The sequence below is a fragment of the Ylistrum balloti genome, unplaced genomic scaffold, assembly GCF_031769215.1.
Source record: "Ylistrum balloti isolate Yb309-2 unplaced genomic scaffold, AGI_CSIRO_Ybal_v1 Utg370988, whole genome shotgun sequence".
Classification (NCBI taxonomy): domain Eukaryota; kingdom Metazoa; phylum Mollusca; class Bivalvia; order Pectinida; family Pectinidae; genus Ylistrum; species Ylistrum balloti.
The window spans coordinates 117,624-140,458 of record NW_026782553.1 but is presented as its reverse complement, the minus strand read 5'-3'; the positions used below and the strand labels follow the sequence as shown (position 1 = coordinate 140,458).

General features: G+C 35.0%; 1 protein-coding gene and 1 long non-coding RNA gene across 3 annotated transcripts in view; both read left to right on the top strand.

Moving 5' to 3' along the window:
• The window catches only part of LOC132559868 (uncharacterized), a 54,693-nt gene extending 42,815 nt beyond the window's left edge, over positions 1-11,878 (top strand). The window contains exons 41-59 of the mRNA XM_060224499.1: positions 77-324; positions 640-784; positions 1,351-1,503; positions 1,742-1,989; positions 2,305-2,449; positions 2,983-3,135; positions 3,585-3,832; positions 4,149-4,293; positions 4,826-4,978; positions 5,436-5,683; positions 5,999-6,143; positions 6,675-6,827; positions 7,277-7,524; positions 7,840-7,984; positions 8,516-8,668; positions 9,118-9,365; positions 9,683-9,827; positions 10,368-10,520; positions 11,733-11,878. Coding sequence (XP_060080482.1) covers positions 77-324; positions 640-784; positions 1,351-1,503; positions 1,742-1,989; positions 2,305-2,449; positions 2,983-3,135; positions 3,585-3,832; positions 4,149-4,293; positions 4,826-4,978; positions 5,436-5,683; positions 5,999-6,143; positions 6,675-6,827; positions 7,277-7,524; positions 7,840-7,984; positions 8,516-8,668; positions 9,118-9,365; positions 9,683-9,827; positions 10,368-10,520; positions 11,733-11,878 — 3,422 coding nt within the window. The remainder of the gene's footprint in view (positions 1-76; positions 325-639; positions 785-1,350; positions 1,504-1,741; positions 1,990-2,304; positions 2,450-2,982; positions 3,136-3,584; positions 3,833-4,148; positions 4,294-4,825; positions 4,979-5,435; positions 5,684-5,998; positions 6,144-6,674; positions 6,828-7,276; positions 7,525-7,839; positions 7,985-8,515; positions 8,669-9,117; positions 9,366-9,682; positions 9,828-10,367; positions 10,521-11,732) is intronic.
• A 452-nt stretch (positions 11,879-12,330) lies between these two features.
• On the top strand, positions 12,331-14,738 carry LOC132559874 (uncharacterized). 2 transcript variants are annotated; one of them, XR_009554641.1, is made up of 4 exons: positions 12,331-12,789; positions 13,054-13,104; positions 14,051-14,116; positions 14,292-14,738. It is a non-coding gene; the product is annotated as an uncharacterized LOC132559874 (long non-coding RNA). The 2 variants fall into 2 exon arrangements; XR_009554640.1 differs by having other exon boundaries at positions 12,331-13,104.
• The last annotated feature ends 8,097 nt before the right edge of the window (positions 14,739-22,835 follow it).

The window sequence follows — 22,835 nt, the reverse complement described above, 5'->3', positions numbered from 1 at the left end:
TTGTTTTTCCTCTTGTCAATATTTCTTAACTTAGTACAATAGGCGTGTAACCGAATCAAGTGTGACCGATTTTCAGAATGTGAAGATGATATGGTGACAGAGGATGACTTTGACGATGTTTCCGTGTCATCTACGGATGGTAGCGTTAACAGGCTGGATTTCACGTCTCACAATACCAATTCAACATCGACAATTTTGTACGAGATTCAGGATGCTATCGGCCAGACCAAATTCGTGCAAATCCTTGTAAAAGTACGCAACGTAAGGAGAATTGAGTTCTTGGTATTAGACGAAAGCGGCAAGCCGGTTCCTGTTGCTACAGAGGTAATTCATGATTTTGTTTCTCTTGATTGTGAGGTGTGTAATGGTGCCTTCAATATGACTAATTGCTCGGAAACAGTTTACATATGCACAACACCTGAATAAGCTAAGACAGCTTGCTGATGGCGGGACCTTACTCGCTTTATCGGCTGTGTCTTTGATTGATGAAACAAAGAGAAACGTATTCGGTTTTCAATTTTGATATTGGTCTGTATTCTTCTAGTTTTGTTGGTTTTAGTCTTAATTGATGAATGATTGTGTATCATGACACAATTGAATTCGTTATATTGTCTTTAAACTAATCCGTTTTGCCTTCAGATTATTGATGCAAATAACCAGTATGTGACGCTAGATGTGAATCTGAAAAGTACAGCGGGCCTTGCACTGCAAGTTGTCTTATTTTCAAGTGTATATGATCGAAGTGAACTGACCCTCATCGAACTTAAATATTGCGTCACAAGAGGTATTTTCTCATTATTAGCTCCGCTGCCAGAGATCATGCTCCAGTTGTTAGATACTTGGTTGAAGTTACACAATGATAAGATAAAAAAAAAAAAAAAAAAAAATGCACATATGAATAAAACTATATTGTTCGAATTCTGATGAATTTCCCGCTGCATATTTGTTGAGACACGTCAGTTGATATTTGGAAATTGTCAATATTCTGCTTTGAAATTTCCTATTTGTGAGTGACAACAATTTACATTTTGCATTAACCTCTGGGTAACTCTAATCAAGGTTTCAACAACCTGGGCCAGCATGTTCAATTCTGTGAAGAAAAGAAACTGGCTATGGATGAAAGTGTATAACATTATTTTGATACGCGTATAATGATCATATTGATATAAAACAATTAGTTTTATTCAGAAATTTCATAAATTATCAGCGATGCAGGATTAACTAGCATGATCGAAACCATGAATTTACAAGATACTGAAAAGAGTCTATTGCCGTGAAAACATGTCTTCCAGTAGATAAATTCTAATTTTTCAAATTATATCAATGCATTTCCAACGTCTGTTTTTTCAGGAACCACACCATCGATACCACCAACCACCTCAACAGAAACGTCATCATTATCTACAACTGCAACTACATCACCTTCCACCTCTATCCCTACAACAGCAACTACCTCTACAACGACCATATATACTTCTTCGGCACCTTCAACAACACTGACAGGTATTGAAGTGATTGCATTTAATCGATATATTCTGTCTTATTCTCAGCAATGATTTTTGTGTAAAAAATAGGTTTATTTTGACAATAGTTTGTTAAAAGCCGTATATTTGTATCAAACCAAATAGAAAAATAATGTGGAAAAGTTTTGTCATAAAATATTACATGTTTTTCTACTTGTCAATATTTCTTAACTTAGTACTATAGGCGTGTAACCGAATCAAGTGTGACCGATTTTCAGAATGTGAAGAAGATATTGTGACAGAGGATGACTTTGACGATGTTTCCGTGTCATCTACGGATGGTAGCGTTAACAGGCTGGATTTCACGTCTCACAATACCGATTCAACATCGACAATTTTGTACGAGATTCAGGATGCTATCGGCCAGACCAAATTCGTGCAATTCGTTGTTGAAGTACGCAACGTAAGGAGAATTGAGTTCTTGGTATTAGACGAAAGCGGCAAGCCGGTTCCTGTTGCTACAGAGGTAATTCATGATTTCGTTTCTCTTGATTGTGAGGTGTGTAACGGTGCCTTCAATATGATTTATTGCTAGGAAACAGTTTACATATGCACAACACCTGAATAAGCTTTGACAGCTTGTTAATGGCGGGACCTTACTCGCTTTATCGGCTGTGTCTTTGATTTATGAAACAAAGATAAACGTATTCGGTTTTCAATTTTGATATTGGTCTGTATTCTTCTAGTTTTGTTGGTTTTAGTCTTAATTGATGAATGATTGTGTATCATGACACATTTGAATTCGTTATGTTGTCTTTAAACTAATCCGTTTTGCCTTCAGGTTATTGATGCAAATAACCAGTATGTGACGCTAGATGTGAATCTGAAAAGTACAGCGGGTCTTGCACTGCAAGTTGTCTTATTTTCAAGTGTATATGATCGAAGTGAACTGACCCTCATCGAACTTAAATATTGCGTCACAAGAGGTATTTTCTCATTATTAGCTCCGCTGCCAGAGATCATGCTCCAGTTATTAGATACTTGGTTGAAGTTAAGATAAAAAAAAGCACGTATGAATAAAACTATATTGTTCTAATTCTGATGAATTTCTCACTGCATATTTGTTGAGACACGTCAGTTGATATTTGCAAATTGTCAATATTCTGCTTTGAAATTTCCTATTTGTGAGTGACAACAATTTACATTTTGCATTAACTTCTGGGTAACTCTAACCAAGTTTTCAACAATCTGGGCCAGTATGTTCAATTCTGTGAAGAAAAGAAACTGGTTTTGGATGAAACATTATTTGATACGCGTGTAATGATCATATTGATATAAAACAATTAGTTTTATTCAGAAATTTCATAAATTATCAGCGATGCAGGATTGACTAGCATGATCGAAACCATGAATTTACAAGATACTGAAAAGAGTCTATTGCCGTGAAAACATGTCTTTCAGTAGATAAATTTTAATTTTTCAAGTTATATCAATGCATTTCCAACGTCTGACTTTTCAGGAACCACACCATCGATACCACCAAGCACCTCAACAGAAACGTCATCATTATCTACAACTGCAACTACATCACCTTCCACCTCTATCCCTACAACAGCAACTACCCCTACAACGACCATATATATTTCTTCGGCACCTTCAACAACACTGACAGGTATTGAAGTGATTGCATTTAATCGATATATTCTGTCTTATTCTCAGCAATGATTTTTGTGTAAAAAATAGTTTCATTCTGACAATAGTTTTTTGAAAGCAATATATTTACATATATGTATTCGGCTCAATGATTAATATATAAACATTTATTTTTCTCATGAAAAATCAACAATCCAGTTTGGAAAACTTTTTAGTTTCTTTTAAACTAATCAGCTTAACGACGGTAAAATCAAAGAAGGTAATACTTACATAATGAGGAAAATGAAATCAGCCAAAAGCATCCTTTCTTTGATACATTGTTACATACCGTTAGGCTATATCAAAGCAAATAGACAATAAATGTCGAAAGGTTTTTTTTCATAAAATATTACTTGTTTTTCTTCTTGTCAATATTTCTTAACTTAGTACAATAGGCGTGTAACCGAATCAAGTGTGACCGATTTTCAGAATGTGAAGATGATATGGTGACAGAGGATGACTTTGACGATGTTTCCGTGTCATCTACGGATGGTAGCGTTAACAGGTTGGATTTCACGTCTCACAATACCAATTCAACGTCAACAATTTTGTACGAGATTCAGGATGCTATCGGCCAGACTAAATTCGTGCAAATCCTTGTAAAAGTACGCAACGTAAGGAGAATTGAGTTCTTGGTATTAGACGAAAGCGGCAAGCCGGTTCCTGTTGCTACAGAGGTAATTTCATGATTTTGTTTCTCTTGATTGTGAGGTGTGTAATGGTGCCTTCAATATGATTAATTGCTCGGAAACAGTTTACATATGCACCACACCTGAATAAGCTACAACAGCTTGTTAATGGCGGGACCTTACTCGCTTTATCGGCCGTGTCTTTGATTGATGAAACAAAGATAAACGTATTCGGTTTTCAATTTTGATATTGGTCTGTATTCTTCTAGTTTTGTTGGTTTTAGTCTTAATTGATGAATGATTGTGTATCATGACACATTTGAATTCGTTCTATTGTCTTTAAACTAATCCGTTTTGCCTTCAGGTTATTGATGCAAATAACCAGTATGTGACGCTAGATGTGAATCTGAAAAGTACAGCGGGTCTTGCACTGCAAGTTGTCTTATTTTCAAGTGTATATGATCGAAGTGAACTGACCCTCATCGAACTTAAATATTGCGTCACAAGAGGTATTTTCTCATTATTAGCTCCGCTGCCAGAGATCATGCTCCAGTTATTAGATACTTGGTTGAAGTTAAGATAAAAAAAGCACGTATGAATAAAACTATATTGTTCTAATTCTGATGAATTTCCCGCTGCATATTTGTTGAGACACGTCAGTTGATATTTGCAAATTGTCAATATTCTGCTTTGAAATTTCCTATTTGTGAGTGACAACAATTTACATTTTGCATTAACTTCTGGGTAACTCTAACCAAGTTTTCAACAACCTGGGCCAGTATGTTCAATTCTGTGAAGAAAAGAAACTGGTTTTGGATGAAACATTATTTGATACGCGTGTAATGATCATATTGATATAAAACAATTAGTTTTATTCAGAAATTTCATAAATTATCAGCGATGCAGGATTAACTAGCATGATCGAAACCATGAATTTACAAGATACTGAAAAGAGTCTATTGCCGTGAAAACATGTCTTTCAGTAGATAAATTTTAATTTTTCAAGTTATATCAATGCATTTCCAACGTCTGACTTTTCAGGAACCACACCATCGATACCACCAAGCACCTCAACAGAAACGTCATCATTATCTACAACTGCAACTACATCACCTTCCACCTCTATCCCTACAACAGCAACCACCCCTACAACGACCATATATACTTCTTCGGCACCTTCAACAACACTGACAGGTATTGAAGTGATTGCATTTAATCGATATATTCTGTCTTATTCTCAACAATGATTTTTGTGTAAAAAATAGTTTTATTCTGACAATAGTTTGTTAAAAGCAATATATTTAGTATTTAGACATATGTATTCGACTCAATGATAAATATATAAACATTTATTTTTCTCTTGAAAAATCAACAATCCAGTTTGGAAAACGTTTTAGTTTCTCTTAAACTAATCAGCTTAACGACGGTAAAATCAAAGAAGGTAATACTTACATAATGAGGAAAATGAAATCAGCCAAAAGCATCCTTTCTTTGATACATTGTTACATACCGTTAGGCTATATCAAACCAAATAGACAATAAATGTCGAAAGGTTTTTTTTTCATAAAATATTACTTGTTTTTCTTCTTGTCAATATTTCTTAACGTAGTACAATAGGCGTGTAACCGAATCAAGTGTGACCGATTTTCAGAATGTGAAGATGATATGGTGACAGAGGATGACTTTGACGATGTTTCCGTGTCATCTACGGATGGTAGCGTTAACAGGTTGGATTTCACGTCTCACAATACCAATTCAACATCAACAATTTTGTACGAGATTCAGGATGCTATCGGCCAGACTAAATTCGTGCAAATCCTTGTAAAAGTACGCAACGTAAGGAGAATTGAGTTCTTGGTATTAGACGAAAGCGGCAAGCCGGTTCCTGTTGCTACAGAGGTAATTCATGATTTTGTTTCTCTTGATTGTGAGGTGTGTAACGGTGCCTTCAATATGATTAATTGCTAGGAAACAGTTTACATATGCACCACACCTGAATAAGCTTCGACAGCTTGTTAATGGCGGGACCTTACTCGCTTTATCGGCTGTGTCTTTGATTTATGAAACAAAGAGAAACGTATTCGGTTTTCAATTTTGATATTGGTCTGTATTCTTCTAGTTTTGTTGGTTTTAGTCTTAATTGATGAATGATTGTGTATCATGACACATTTGAATTCGTTATATTGTCTTTAAACTAATCCGTTTTGCCTTCAGGTTATTGATGCAAATAACCAGTATGTGACGCTAGATGTGAATCTGAAAAGTACAGCGGGTCTTGCACTGCAAGTTGTCTTATTTTCAAGTGTATATGATCGAAGTGAACTGACCCTCATCGAACTTAAATATTGCGTCACAAGAGGTATTTTCTCATTATTAGCTCCGCTGCCAGAGATCATGCTCCAGTTATTAGATACTTGGTTGAAGTTAAGATAAAAAAGCACATATGAATAAAACTATATTGTTCTAATTCTGATGAATTTCTCGCTGCATATTTGTTGAGACACGTCAGTTGATATTTGCAAATTGTCAATATTCTGCTTTGAAATTTCCTATTTGTGAGTGACAACAATTTACATTTTGCATTAACTTCTGGGTAACTCTAACCAAGTTTTCAACAACCTGGGCCAGTATGTTCAATTCTGTGAAGAAAAGAAACTGGTTTTGGATGAAACATTATTTGATACGCGTGTAATGATCATATTGATATAAAACAATTAGTTTTATTCAGAAATTTCATAAATTATCAGCGATGCAGGATTAACTAGCATGATCGAAACCATGAATTTACAAGATACTGAAAAGAATCTATTGCCGTGAAAACATGTCTTTCAGTAGATAAATTTTAATTTTTCAAGTTATATCAATGCATTTCCAACGTCTGACTTTTCAGGAACCACACCATCGATACCACCAAGCACCTCAACAGAAACGTCATCATTATCTACAACTGCAACTACATCACCTTCCACCTCTATCCCTACAACAGCAACTACCCCTACAATGACCATATATACTTCTTCGGCACCTTCAACAACACTGACAGGTATTGAAGTGATTGCATTTAATCGATATATTCTGTCTTATTCTCAACAATGATTTTTGTGTAAAAAATAGTTTCATTCTGACAATATTTTTTGAAAGCAATATATTTACATATATGTATTCGGCTCAATGATAAATATATAAACATTTATTTTTCTCATGAAAAATCAACAATCCAGTTTGGAAAACTTTTTAGTTTCTTTTAAACTAATCAGCTTAACGACGGTAAAATCAAAGAAGGTAATACTTACATAATGAGGAAAATGAAATCAGCCAAAAGCATCCTTTCTTTGATACATTGTTACATACCGTTAGGCTATATCAAACCAAATAGACAATAAATATCGAAAGGTTTTTTTTTCATAAAATATTACTTGTTTTTCTTCTTGTCAATATTTCTTAACTTAGTACAATAGGCGTGTAACCGAATCAAGTGTGACCGATTTTCAGAATGTGAAGATGATATGGTGACAGAGGATGACTTTGACGATGTTTCCGTGTCATCTACGGATGGTAGCGTTAACAGGTTGGATTTCACGTCTCACAATACCAATTCAACATCAACAATTTTGTACGAGATTCAGGATGCTATCGGCCAGACTAAATTCGTGCAAATCCTTGTAAAAGTACGCAACGTAAGGAGAATTGAGTTCTTGGTATTAGACGAAAGCGGCAAGCCGGTTCCTGTTGCTACAGAGGTAATTCATGATTTTGTTTCTCTTGATTGTGAGGTGTGTAACGGTGCCTTCAATATGATTAATTGCTAGGAAACAGTTTACATATGCACCACACCTGAATAAGCTTCAACAGCTTGTTAATGGCGGGACCTTACTCGCTTTATCGGCTGTGTCTTTGATTTATGAAACAAAGAGAAACGTATTCGGTTTTCAATTTTGATATTGGTCTGTATTCTTCTAGTTTTGTTGGTTTTAGTCTTAATTGATGAATGATTGTGTATCATGACACATTTGAATTCGTTATATTGTCTTTAAACTAATCCGTTTTGCCTTCAGGTTATTGATGCAAATAACCAGTATGTGACGCTAGATGTGAATCTGAAAAGTACAGCGGGTCTTGCACTGCAAGTTGTCTTGTTTTCAAGTGTATATGATCGAAGTGAACTGACCCTCATCGAACTTAAATATTGCGTCACAAGAGGTATTTTCTCATTATTAGCTCCGCTGCCAGAGATCATGCTCCAGTTATTAGATACTTGGTTGAAGTTAAGATAAAAAAGCACATATGAATAAAACTATATTGTTCTAATTCTGATGAATTTCTCGCTGCATATTTGTTGAGACACGTCAGTTGATATTTGCAAATTGTCAATATTCTGCTTTGAAATTTCCTATTTGTAAGTGACAACAATTTACATTTTGCATTAACTTCTGGGTAACTCTAACCAAGTTTTCAACAATCTGGGCCAGTATGTTCAATTCTGTGAAGAAAAGAAACTGGTTTTGGATGAAACATTATTTGATACGCGTGTAATGATCATATTGATATAAAACAATTAGTTTTATTCAGAAATTTCATAAATTATCAGCGATGCAGGATTAACTAGCATGATCGAAACCATGAATTTACAAGATACTGAAAAGAGTCTATTGCCGTGAAAACATGTCTTTCAGTAGATAAATTTTAATTTTTCAAGTTATATCAATGCATTTCCAACGTCTGACTTTTCAGGAACCACACCATCGATACCACCAAGCACCTCAACAGAAACGTCATCATTATCTACAACTGCAACTACATCACCTTCCACCTCTATCCCTACAACAGCAACTACCCCTACAACGACCATATATACTTCTTCGGCACCTTCAACAACACTGACAGGTATTGAAGTGATTGCATTTAATCGATATATTCTGTCGTATTCTCAGCAATGATTTTTGTGTAAAAAATAGTTTCATTCTGACAATATTTTTTGAAAGCAATATATTTACATATATGTATTCGGCTCAATGATAAATATATAAACATTTATTTTTCTCATGAAAAATCAACAATCCAGTTTGGAAAACTTTTTAGTTTCTTTTAAACTAATCAGCTTAACGACGGTAAAATCAAAGAAGGTAATACTTACATAATGAGGAAAATGAAATCAGCCAAAAGCATCCTTTCTTTGATACATTGTTACATACCGTTAGGCTATATCAAACCAAATAGACAATAAATATCGAAAGGTTTTTTTTTCATAAAATATTACTTGTTTTTCTTCTTGTCAATATTTCTTAACGTAGTACAATAGGCGTGTAACCGAATCAAGTGTGACCGATTTTCAGAATGTGAAGATGATATGGTGACAGAGGATGACTTTGACGATGTTTCCGTGTCATCTACGGATGGTAGCGTTAACAGGTTGGATTTCACGTCTCACAATACCAATTCAACATCAACAATTTTGTACGAGATTCAGGATGCTATCGGCCAGACTAAATTCGTGCAAATCCTTGTAAAAGTACGCAACGTAAGGAGAATTGAGTTCTTGGTATTAGACGAAAGCGGCAAGCCGGTTCCTGTTGCTACAGAGGTAATTCATGATTTCGTTTCTCTTGATTGTGAGGTGTGTAATGGTACCTTCAATATGATTAATTGCGCTCGGAAGCAGTTTACATATGCACCACACCTGAATAAGCTACAACAGCTTGTTAATGGCGGGACCTTACTCGCTTTATCGGCTGTGTCTTTGATTTATGAAACAAAGAGAAACGTATTCGGTTTTCAATTTTGATATTGGTCTGTATTCTTCTAGTTTTGTTGGTTTTAGTCTTAATTGATGAATGATTGTGTATCATGACACATTTGAATTCGTTATATTGTCTTTAAACTAATCCGTTTTGCCTTCAGGTTATTGATGCAAATAACCAGTATGTGACGCTAGATGTGAATCTGAAAAGTACAGCGGGTCTTGCACTGCAAGTTGTCTTATTTTCAAGTGTATATGATCGAAGTGAACTGACCCTCATCGAACTTAAATATTGCGTCACAAGAGGTATTTTCTCATTATTAACTCCACTGCCAGAGACCATGATCCGATTATTAGATACTTGGTTGAAGTTAAACAATGATAAGATAAAAAAAAAATGCACATATGAATAAAACTATATTGTTCTAATTCTGATGAATTTCCCGCTGCATATTTGTTGAGAGACGTCAGTTGATATTTGCAAATTGTCAATATTCTGCTTTGAAATTTCCTATTTGTGAGTGATAACAATTCACATTTCGCATTAATTTCTGGGTAACTCTAACCAAGTTTTCAACAACCTGGGCCAGTATGTTCAATTCTGTGAAGAAAAGAAACTGATTTTGGATGAAACATTATTTGATACGCGTGTAATGATCATATTGATATAAAACAATTAGTTTTATTCAGAAATTTCATAAATTATCAGCGATGCAGGATTAACTAGCATGATCAAAACCATGAATTTACAAGATACTGAAATGAATGTATTGCTGTGAAAACATGTCTTCCAGTAATTTAATTTTTCAAGTTATATCAATGCATTTCCAACGTCTGACTTTTCAGGAACCACGCCATCGGTACCACCAACCACCTCAACAGAAACGTCATCATTATCTACAACTGCAACTACATCACCTTCCACCTCTATCCCTACAACAGCAACCACCCCTACAACGACCATACATACTTCTTCGGCACCTTCAACAACACTGACAGGTATTGAAGTGATTGCATTTAATCGATATATTCTGTCTTATTCTCAACAATGATTTTTGTGTTAAAAATAGTTTCATTCTGACAATATTTTTTGAAAGCAATATATTTACATATATGTATTCGGCTCAATGATAAATATATAAACATATATTTTTCTCATGAAAAATCAACAATCCAGTTTGGAAAACTTTTTAGTTTCTTTTAAACTAATCAGCTTAACGACGGTAAAATCAAAGAAGGTAATACTTACATGATGAGGAAAATGAAATCAGCCAAAAGCATCCTTTCTTTGATACATTTTTACATACTATAAGCGTATATCAAACCAAATAGACCGATAATGGCGAAAAGTTTTGTCATATAATAGGTGTGTAACTGAATCAACCGTGACCGATTTTCAGTATACGAAACTGATATGGTAACGGATGATGGTTTTAGTGATATTTCGTGTCGGCTACGGGTGGTAGTGTTAACACGTTGAATTTCACATCTAACAATATACATTCAAGTTAGACAATTTTTTGTGGGATTACGGGTACTATCTACCAGACTAAAGTCGTGGAATTCCTTGGGAATGTACGCAACGTAACTTATAATTCAGTTAATCAATTGTTGATGTCGCTCTTCAGGAATTTTTTATTAGTATCAAAGTCTAAGTGAATACTAGAAAATCTTATCTAAAGACTTAATATCTCAATCCTTACAATTAATGTTGGTCCCATTGTTATCGAAAATTGATAGAAAGGATTGCAATTGTTTCGTCCAGGTTCGAGACCCAGCATTGATAAAAGCATAGGGTTCCCTTCCCATAAATTCAGTCAATCGCTCATACGATTTTTTTTTCAAGTTAGCAGACGGAACTGGAGATGGTATATGTTCATCGGTCATCTTGACCGGATAGCGTTGGACAGATCAACAAACTCACGCAGTAAACATGAAAATAAACCAAATGACACTCATACAATCGATCAGATACTTCAAAACGTCTAATGCCGGTTTAATTTGTTTAAAGAATTTAATTACAGTTCCCCTCACCAGGAGATGTTAAATTTAAGGTACATGCATTTATCTTTCCAATGTCTAATTACATATTCTGTGCGACATCAATATATGACACTCACCAGTAAATGAGTAAAAAATGCTTATAATCGGAATTAAGGATTATCATATTAATGTGTTGGCCAATTTCATACTTTTTATTTTATATTCTAGAGACGACCGAATCCATGTCATCGTCATCAGTTCTTTCAACCGAAAGTTCAACATCAATTATTTCTGTATCTACATCATCGCCTACCTCTGCAAGTAAGTTTATAACTTTCATAAATTATCCCTTTTTTCAGCTGATGCTTGGATAAACAAATTCGAAAGGATTTATGCCAGGTAATTACTGTATTAACATACTTGATAACAATGAAACAGTGAATGTTATTGCACCTCAAGGACTGATTCAGCATTTAGCTATCAACCAACAGATCAAATTAAAAACAAACATCAAAATGCGAGGTATATTTCGATCCTTTGGCAATTATCAACAAATGCTATTTGAAGCATTACCATATGCTGCAATCGTCCTAAAATGTTTTCAGTTACACGAAAACTTGATATAGTTTCTTTTGCTTTCAGCCCTTAACGAACAAGGTATAAACACAAATTTTCTTTCAGTATCCGAAAGAGTCAAAAAGACAAAACATTTGTTATGGTGTGTTTGCTTTGTTTAAGTATCAATTTCAGAAAAATCCATTGAAACATATGTTAACCACCAGGTACGGGCTTTGGCGACAGAACGAGATTGTGGAAGTGCACTGTGGTAAGAAATATTGATATCTGTCTATAGTTGATATCATAATGTTACTTAAAGTATACTCTTTGTACATAAAGATACATTGTTTACCAAATATGGCAGTGTATCTAAATGGATCATAAGCATGCATTCTAGGTTTATTTTAGCATATCCGCTATTTGTTTTTATGATAACTTAGCTACGCCCAACTGGTAAGTTTGATTGGAATTGCTGTAATCGCCAAATTAAAGCCGTCAGAGTGCGACACGCCAAGTAAAGACAACTGTGAGTATGAACATCATAATGAATCTTTGTATTGTTTTTGCTTACTTACGTCAAGGTTTATATTGATCAGCATGCTTTATTTCGAGGTATGTGTGTTGTATTGAAAGATTTATAACAATGTATCCATATAATTATTCCTTGTGTTGGAGACCTGAAAAAAGACCACCAACCCAAAAGGGCATCAGAATAAAGAGATTGAAGGTTAGTGTACATTTTCGTTTAACTTTTATGTGTTAACGGGCCGTTAAGAATGCAATAATAATAATTGTAAACATTGATAAAGATAACTATTTCACATTTTCGTGAAGATCCTACACATTTATACAGAACGGATGTAGTGCCAAGATAGACAACGAAGAAAATGTGTATTAAATATGATATGTTGCGTGTTAATCCCAGTAACCTGGGTCTAAAATACATATCCATAATGGTAAGTATATAAAATTATATTGATTCTATTTTCAGTTCATCATACATCCCAATGAATAAACGAAGACGTCGACTTTCATAACCAAAGTAAGTGTATATTCATTGATTAACAAAGTAATCATGTGAAAAAAAAGATTTAGCAAACATTCATGATTTACTATATCAGTTGAAAATGGAGTTTGTGATATTCCTGTCCTAACGTATTTCCTGGTTTTTTATTCACGGTATTGAATCTCCACAATCTCGGTCACATGCACGTGAAATTGAGCAGCCTTTACTTTTAGACGTCAACAAGTATAACGTCAGCAAATTTATGATGTTGTTCGACTTTTTGCTATGTATTGTGATAATAAGAGATATTATTTGTTTTCTATTAACGTAGAAACACCTGATAAAGGATTTGTTGTTTCTGTTGGGTGTTCAAACGCGATGATCAAACGTTTCAAACGTGCTAACACGGCACGAAATCGGAACAGAAGGAGACCAAGGTTTAGTGTCAATATGTTATGCTAGGTCATAAGCCACTTAACTTAGTAATACCACAGTTTAGTGTTCCATAGGGCGCAAGGCGGCTTCAGTTCAGAAATATCACAAGGAGGCTCTCACGAGTATATTGTAGCCTCTCCTAAACACACAGTTTCAGTATACACACTCATTTCGCATATCACGGGGGGCCATCCTTATATTCCATAGAACATTAAACAATATAAAATATACCAACCACCAACAATTTCAACCAGTTAGTTTGTTAACAGGTACATGTTGTGGTTTCGTGATGGCCACTGCTCCTTCCAATGCATTTTGTCTCATTTACAACCAGTAGCACTGCCATGTGTTTGCTGCCCCAATTTTATAGTAGATTATTGGCTTTTGATAAAACTATTAGGCCTTTGACACAGTTTTCATGTAACTTAAAATGAAACAAATGACATAGCAAAATATTTCAACTCTGTTTAACGACTTGATTCAGTTAGTCACGTTTTGTTTGGCAAGTCGTACGACTACCAATGTTGCTATCTATTGCCTTTTTTAGTGTCTACATGTTGATGATAAATGCATCATCAGGAGAATGATTCCGGGTGGACTCCATGACATATGAGTACGTATATATGTTTATTGTGAGGATATATTGAAATTGATAAGTATATTTCATGCTTTTAGTAGATAATACATATATCTCATACTAGTAATTTCATGAATGTTCTTTATGTCTTCAATATGCTGTCATATTGAGCTAATTCAGCTCTTGATAATACGTTTTATTTGTAATTCAGGTTGGTTGGAACTGCGGCAAAGCATCCGTGAGGCAATTGGATCCATAGCTGTTTCAGATCAACTCAATATCAACGGCAATACTACAATAACAGAACATTAAATTGCTACAGTTACATACCAATCTACTGTAGGATTACCATATTAGCTCGGAAATAAGACAACAAAAATAACACTATCATGAAAATTAGCCAATAACTTCATACATTGATAAACATGCATTTTCTTACTAATGACGAAAATAAGCCGTGTCTTATTTACGAGCTTTTAGGGTAACGTTCGTTTAACTGAAACAGAGGTTGTTCACAACAATTAATATTGGATGTATATCATAAGCGGAGCAAAGATCTTGCTTGAGAACTCTTTACTACTACAAAGAACAAGGGACACTTGAATGAAATTATAGATTTGAATTAATAAAGTAATTATAATACGTGTATAAACATCAATCTGATTCTTTGTAGTATCAAGTTTAGATATTGACATGTCGTTCAAACGAGGAAATGCGTCGAAAATCCCGTTGTTATTCCTGACGGTAAGATCAACAAGATTGTGTTTACAGTGTACTAGTTTTCCTTCTATGTTACATAGAGTGGTGTTGTCAAGAAATGAATGCCAGAAGCACATCTTTGGTGATCGTGTTGAGACGAGAGATTGGTTTCAGGTTGTGTAGCCTCTTAATAACTGTTAGTACGCATCCGATATGAATGCATGTTCTGACTGCGTACGTTTGTGGGCAGCAATATCTTGAAAGCGTCCTTGTGACAGATAGGAACTGAAGCTGACACTGAAGAATACCGACGAATCCCTCTGTCTGCACTTTCAATCCGGTTACAGTAACGCTGCCGCAACAGAGCATTAAGCATGGATGAAGTTCTTGTTTGTGCATATCTCAAACAGGTAACAGAACACAAAACATCGCTCACGGAGTAGGCCCTATATTAGTCGCCTCATAGTGTAATAATGTAATGGAAGACTAAAAAGTGCAATTGCTGTCCTGGGAATCGGAAGTTAATCTGACATCATAGGTGAGAACGCTAAGCTAAGTGCAAATAGTGAGGCAATAACAAGATAGTAATCAAGCTATATTTTAGGAAGAAGGAAATTATCAGATCCCTCAGTTATCTCTTGTGAAGCACGCAATTATGACACGTACAATTACTCTACCTGAATTTCAAGTGTAGATTAGTTTTGTGTTTAGCACAGTCGTTTTACAAAAAACAACCTTCACTCAACCTAAAACATCATGGTTCGCGATCGTCGGCAGCACCGGTTCCTCTGGTTATTTTTACCGATCTAGAAAGGCAACTCACTACACAAATCACACAGATGCAGAAAAAATAACTACTTTGACAGCATTTCCTTCAAGTTGAAAATCACAGGAAGTTTGAAATAGGGAACGTCATCATCCGCGCCTATGTTTGTTCGATATGGCGAAGCTGAAAATCACAGAAAGTTTTTTGCAATCAGATGGGTGAATGGATTTCAAACAAATGCATACAAATAAAATATATGCAAATAGTCAATCACTTAGGAAACAGAAATCAATAGTTCACATCTTTTATATAAATTTGATTTTAAGTTTAAAGGAAAACGAATTTCCTATATATATCTAGCTCGTTGGAATGACCCTTCTACACATTACAGTGTTATATTTCCAAATAGAGAAAACAGATCAATCTCTCCAATATGGATATCAGGATGCTATCTAAATATAGTTTGACGTGTTATTGGATGACGGAGAATTAATCTTGTATAAACAGCTGGTCTTGGTCTTCGGTATGATCGTCTTTATTCTCTCCCAGTTGGGTCTGAAACATCAAGGAGTGACAGAGACTTAATTTTACATAGCCTGTAGGTCTGGACACTGTGGGAGGGAACCATGAGAATACATTCTTCTAAACCCCCTCGCTATCTGTAGGAATGTCTATCTTTTGTCCAAAGCATCCTTCGTCCGATTAGGTTATACATAAAAAAATAATTCAGAATTTCATTTCATTGGATGTTTTACGTCCAGTTAAGATTGATATAAGCAACCACAACATTTTTTGGTACAACATTGCCAATGTGCTGATGGCTGCAGTGCAGAAGTTAGGGGAGGTAGGCAAACGTTCGCCCACTTTATCCCATAATGCATCGACAATGGTTGTCATTTTACGGAAAAGTCAGCTTGAGTCATTTGTACCCTGCTTTGCACACAGACTAAACCTGCAGTTGTTAAACGTTTAGCCAAGGTACGACGTGTCATATTATAAGAGCTCAGTCGCAGCAGTCATAAATCAAAGTAAACACACATTTTCTGATTTTCACCCGATGAAATTTTGCCTACGAGATAATTGAAGAAGCAACCGTCATTGAACGCTGCTCTGATGGACACCAAAATGACCAATCTTTTCACTCATATCCCCCTCCCCTCATGCACACACACACTTGCCAGACTACAAGAGAGTCTGGTAATTACTCCTGAAGACAGAAACACTGTGAATTGATAACATGTACTTGGTTGCTTCGGTGTTCTGAAAATAATACAGATAATATATCACTATATTAGATAAATAACAGACAAATAAGTGTAAAATTATTTCCATCGATATTACAATTAATGCATTTGTACAGTAAAAGGATACAAAAAGCATACCTTATCTATATCGCGCAGATATTTATTTCAGGTATGTAGATACCATCATGTTGACCGGTCTTGCGACAAGGAAGGTATATCTGTTCCCTCAGAGGATGTTTTCTACTATTGAGGACATCTTTAGTGCCCCAATTTCATTTCAAAATGCCACAACAAGTAGACATACTCGTGTTCGTGAAAAGTAATGTGAGCAAGAGAAGAGCAAAGTTATTCAACTCACGAGAAAGTGGAAAAGAACAGGAAAATACAAACATGATAATATATTCCTTATCCAAACTCAAATTCAATACAACTAAAGCAACATATAAACAAAAGAAAGGTTTATACGGAGCCTCCTGAAACATTACAAGAAGAATAAGAACAGGTGTTCCAGAGGAATAAACACCTTCTTCTTCATCGATGACACCTGCCATGTAAACCGTAGTCAGTCCAAGAAAGAAATGTCACGTTCTCATATATTGTTTTAATTTAGAAAACAGGAATCGTGTTTCCAAGATCATACCAGAAATGGAAAAATATAATAGTATTATAACACAAGATAACATTCTGGATGAGATTCGGAGTTATTATGAAAAATGAAAAATGATATGTCGGCCGTAATACAGAGACAGAAGACGAAGACATCAGATAATTTAGATACATTTGAGGTTCCAAAATTAAATAACACTGAGGCAGAAACATAGAAGGGATAATAACACTAGACGAGGCAGCTAGAACATTAAACATTTAAAGAACAATAAATTATAGATATAAAAAAGTCTTACTTTCCCTAACTCAAAGACAAGGTATCATCCCGTGCCTTTCAAGGGGAGATAATCCTAAAAAAATAATAACAAAACAAAAATACCTGGTTTAAACCTTAACATTGATAAGACACAAGTTATGTGGATAGGAAGTAAGAGCTACAGTAGTGATATATTTTTTTTACCTGAATGGAACTTACAATGACGAAAGGTTAGATTTACTTTACTTGGAATAGAATTTAGCGTAAGTTTGCACGAAATTCCTAAATTGAGCTTTGATAAAAAAAGGCTAATTAAACTTAAAATGTTAATTACAAATGAACTAGAAGGTTTATCATGCCTAAAGGGAAACTAGTTGTAATCAAATATCTCCTGCTGTCACAAATTAACCATTTATTGCTATATCTTACCCAGATGAACACTTTCTGCAAATTCTCAACTCAATTCTTTACATTTTTTATGGAATGGAAAGGGTGACAAAACCAAAAGGGATATCACAACTCATAATCATTATGAAGGAGGTTTAAAAATGCTTTATGTAAGGCGATTTATAGATTCGCTAAAACTGAGTTGGATACGAAAAAGACTCTATCAGAAATCGTCTAAGTGGCAACTCATTTTCGAAGCGTTCTTTGGCTTGATTAAATTACTGTTAATGATTTAATTAAAGATCATAGGGATCTCACTTTTTATTGCATTCAAGGTTTTCGTAAGATTTATAGATAATACTATTTTCATGATTGTCGTAGTGTAATTTCTGCAATTAGATTATATTTGCAGAAAGCCAATATTTGTTTGAATCAACAATCACTTGCTTTTCCATTTATTCCAATTAATGTTACATTTTAATAAACATGACCAAAGGACCAAAGTATAATCTTTTTGTTAAAAAAAACTATTGTTTCGACAGGTAGAAGTAAGTGGGAAAAGACTTTTTAAGATGATAAATTGAATTGGGTTGCCATTTTAGCGCTCCTTTTAGAGTAAAGAGAATTTCAAAACCACAACGGTACAGTATATGATAATACAACACATTCTAACAACAAATACATTTTTATTTAAAACAGGTTTAGCTAATAGTCCATTTTGTAATCTCTGCAATTCAAAACGAGTCCCATGAAACCCAAATTTTTGCACAGATTAGAAATACTTTTTGATGCAAGCATGGTCCCATATTCTTTTAATAAACAGAGTTTGATTTTTAAATAGTTGTAAACAATGGGACTGTAACTGGAAATAAGACAGATAATGTCATTCTAATCATTATTAACTGCTATATATGTTATCATTAAAAACTTTATTTATTTTACAATAATTGCGAAACAAGTTATTTTAACTCATACTGATCACTCTTGTTGGCCCGCATGTAAGCGCGAGAGGGGTCTTATTGTGGGAGGAAAACGGAGTATCCGGGGAAAACGGGCAGGTGACCCTTACCTTTTCACGTCCGTTCCAGGAGTCGAAACCCGGACGGCTAGGTAAAAGGCGAGTGCGTTATCACATATCAAAGAATAGCGTCGGTTAAACAGAGTTAAGTGCCCTTAGTTTACATTCTCGACACCGATTCGGGGATTTCTCTGGAAGTTTTTGACGATTTTTCATCACTTATTTGATAATTACGCATTCAACATTTACTGTATATGCTAATACGCTTGGTTTGTGACTATGTTATATTACGAGAATACGCTGAATTCAATAGAACAGCAAATAGATACAGATACATACCGTATTTCAACAGCTGAATATCACAAGTTTGACCTTATTCTAAGGGAGATACCAAAGACGTGCCCCTACCGCCAATGCTTAAAATAGTCTATTGCAGTTGGATTTCAACCAATCAGCTAGTACGCTGATTGAAATAGCAAATGGAATCCTCTTCAATCAGCCAATCACAAAGAGGGTTACAAACAATCAATTTCAAATGCGTATTTTCCAACTTCTTGAACAAGCTGATAGGACCGGTGTGTACACCAGCAACCGCTACGGTTCATAACTTTATAAAAAAATCGAAGTTAAATGGTGAGAATTTAGGTACAAGCAGGAACATGTGACTGCTTACGCATATGATGAACACACCTCTCCCTACTTAATAATCGAGGATGTCCTTCTTGGTCGTCTTGGTCCTGAAATTTCCTCATTCGCCTCAATCGCCGCCATGTTACATTCTCTTGATTTTTTCAGCGCGGAACAGCGCGCTTGCCGCGCCGCAAGGGACGCAACTCCTTTTTGACACGATCGCTATTCTGTGATATGCTGCGCCACCCGACCACCCAAGTAAGGTTACATATATAAACATATATGCCAACCCTGCTGCTTTTGTTAATTCGATTAAAAGATGTTATGTGCGCCAAAAAATACAAGGGGGGAAACCTAAACAGAAATTTGAGATGGAATGGAAAAAAAAAAAAAAAAAAAAATGATATGTGATTCTTATTTAATTTTGTACTACTATTAATGCCTGATCAGGTTTTATTTGGGTTATCTAATTGATCATATAGCAAGTTTTTCTTTAGGTTACTAAATTAGTACCGTGTTTTTAACAGTCTATTATTCCACGAGACCCTATTTATATAAAAAATACATCTCGCTACCCCTCCCTACTCCCGTCTCTCTCTCTCTCCCCCCCCCCCCCCCTCTCTCTCTCTCTCTCCCCCCCCTCTCTCTCTCTCTCTCTCTCTCTCTCTCTCTCTCTCTCTCTCTCTCTCTCTGTACTTGCCTTTCTTATATATTTTTTTTCAATTTTCTTGACCTTTTTTGTACGCATAGTTGTCTCTTGTGTTTGTATGCTTTTTTTGCAGTTCTTTTGTTTTGTTTCTTTTGATGATGATGATGATGATGATGATGATGATGATGATGATGATGATGATGATGATGATGATGATGATGATGATGTTTGTATGGCGTGTGTAAAGGGTGCGTTTGTGGTACATGGTTTTGTCATTATTAGATGTTGAAAATCTTTTGAAAAATCTAACATATACATTTTTGGAAATTCCCTTTCTTTGTGATCTAAATTTGTCTGTTTTATATGAGCGTTAACACAACATTTGTTTCCGCGTATAATTAGTGTGATTGTATAAATTTCTTTTATCAATCTGGTACATGTATCTTTTATTTTAATTTATTTCATTATTTGTATTTATTTCTCTTGTCAATTGCATTTAATGGCAATCGTAATGTTACAATGTTGTGTTATGTTACTTTTTTACTTAAAAAACAACACTCTGTACATTACCTGTCCGAGTTTATACCGTGATATTCATCTTCCATCTAATTAAGCCAATCCCGTCAATTAAGTGTTCATGTTCCGTCATAACTAAGCAATAAAATCATTTCCGCAAACGTGTAATTTGAAAGTAAGGGGAATATTTATAAACAGCTAAAGTTTGGAATACTACGTTTAGTTGAATATACATTTCCATATATCCATTCTCCCGTAGAAAGAAAAACACATTCAGGAAAAATGTTGTATCAATAATGAAATAAATTCAGCATGATTCATAACGAAGGATAACTACTGTCTATTCATGCTTCGGTATTGCGATCACTGAGATTGTCTATTAATGATAAAAATATGGACCTCTACCGTTTACATTGGATCTTTAACGCAGAGACACCAGAATACGCATCAAGAGACTAATACCATGTGTTCCGGAACGGTTAGCGTCATCTACAACATTATTCATTAACATCTTGACTAATCGAAGTAATATGACTCTTCTAATTATAAATATCAACGGAATCATCAGGCGTGAACAAGCACTAAACACGTTCCTCCGCGAACACAAAAATACGCTGAGAATATTTGCTTATGAAATCAGTATGACAATCCAAAAAATTAACATAATCTTAACACTATGCATTTTTCGACACCCAACGTTTACAGTTATGTTACGTCAACCGTCTAAAGCTTTGCACAGAAATGCGATATTGGGAACAAGTTCTTGAATATCAAATTGTTATGTTCAGCACCTGAACTGATCACATTATACTCGGAGGAAGCCAGTCCACTCTAGGTATGTTACAAATTCATGTTAATTCCACACCCTGCTGTCGGACAACAGTTACGATCAAGTCACCTTACCTGTGGATTCTTCAAAGTCTATGCCAAACACATACGTAAGACTCGCAATAAGACCAAAACAAATAAAATGAACAGCAAAAAGAAGTGTACACTGGCTACTGATCTCGAAACAATCTTTTCCCTATCAATTTGGCACGATTCCAATAAATATGAGGAAGCTTACTCGAACTCTCTCCTATTCAGTCAGTAAAGTGCTTGACTCGTGTAGTCCGTGTTCTGCCCGCAAGAGCATGGTACCGAAAATAAGCTGATATTAGCAATAATGTCGTATTAACACTATTGTTGTGATTTGTTCGCGATATGCAATATTCTAATTAAATCAAAACGCCTACAGAAAAAAGACAGTAAAGAGTTTATCAATTTTAAATAGGGAATTGTGTTTTTTTTCATTTGTAGATAGGCTAAACAGCTTGGATAGTACGACTTACACGACATGATATTGTCACGAGATTGTCATAGCGTCTCATGCGTTTTCGCTGTTTCGAACACAGAAATGATGGTCGCCGATTGCGTAAGACAGGTAGTCACTTAATTCCGGACCTTTGTATAGTTGGTTACTTTCGGACTAAAAATCACGTATATAGAAAATCGCTTAATTCATGTGGTCGACAAGACGGATTTGACCGTACTTGCATAGAGATATCAACATGTATGCTATAACGCCAACCTGTGTATCATTTCTTGTTGGCCACATTCCTACCAGCACAATTTATAAATTCAAACCAACTGATCAACAAAATTTAACCAAACACTTCCATGCCTGCACACTAACCGTTGAACAGCACCACAAGTACCTTACAAAAGAAGCAAAGTTATCAAATAAGCATGACATAAGCATTTTGATAAGCCATGTGTGTTAACGATTCAATATACGACTTAATCGCTCGGGGTTTTTTTTATCATAGTTTTTTTTTTTTTCCGTTATTTCTCAGGTATTGCATCTCGGAACCCAATTACTGAAACACAAATGACCTATACGAAATCTTAGACTTATTTATACACTGATACATGCACTGTATAACGTAGTTAACATTTCTTTCGGCGGTAACGCGACCTCAAATTTTTGCCGTATTAACACCTC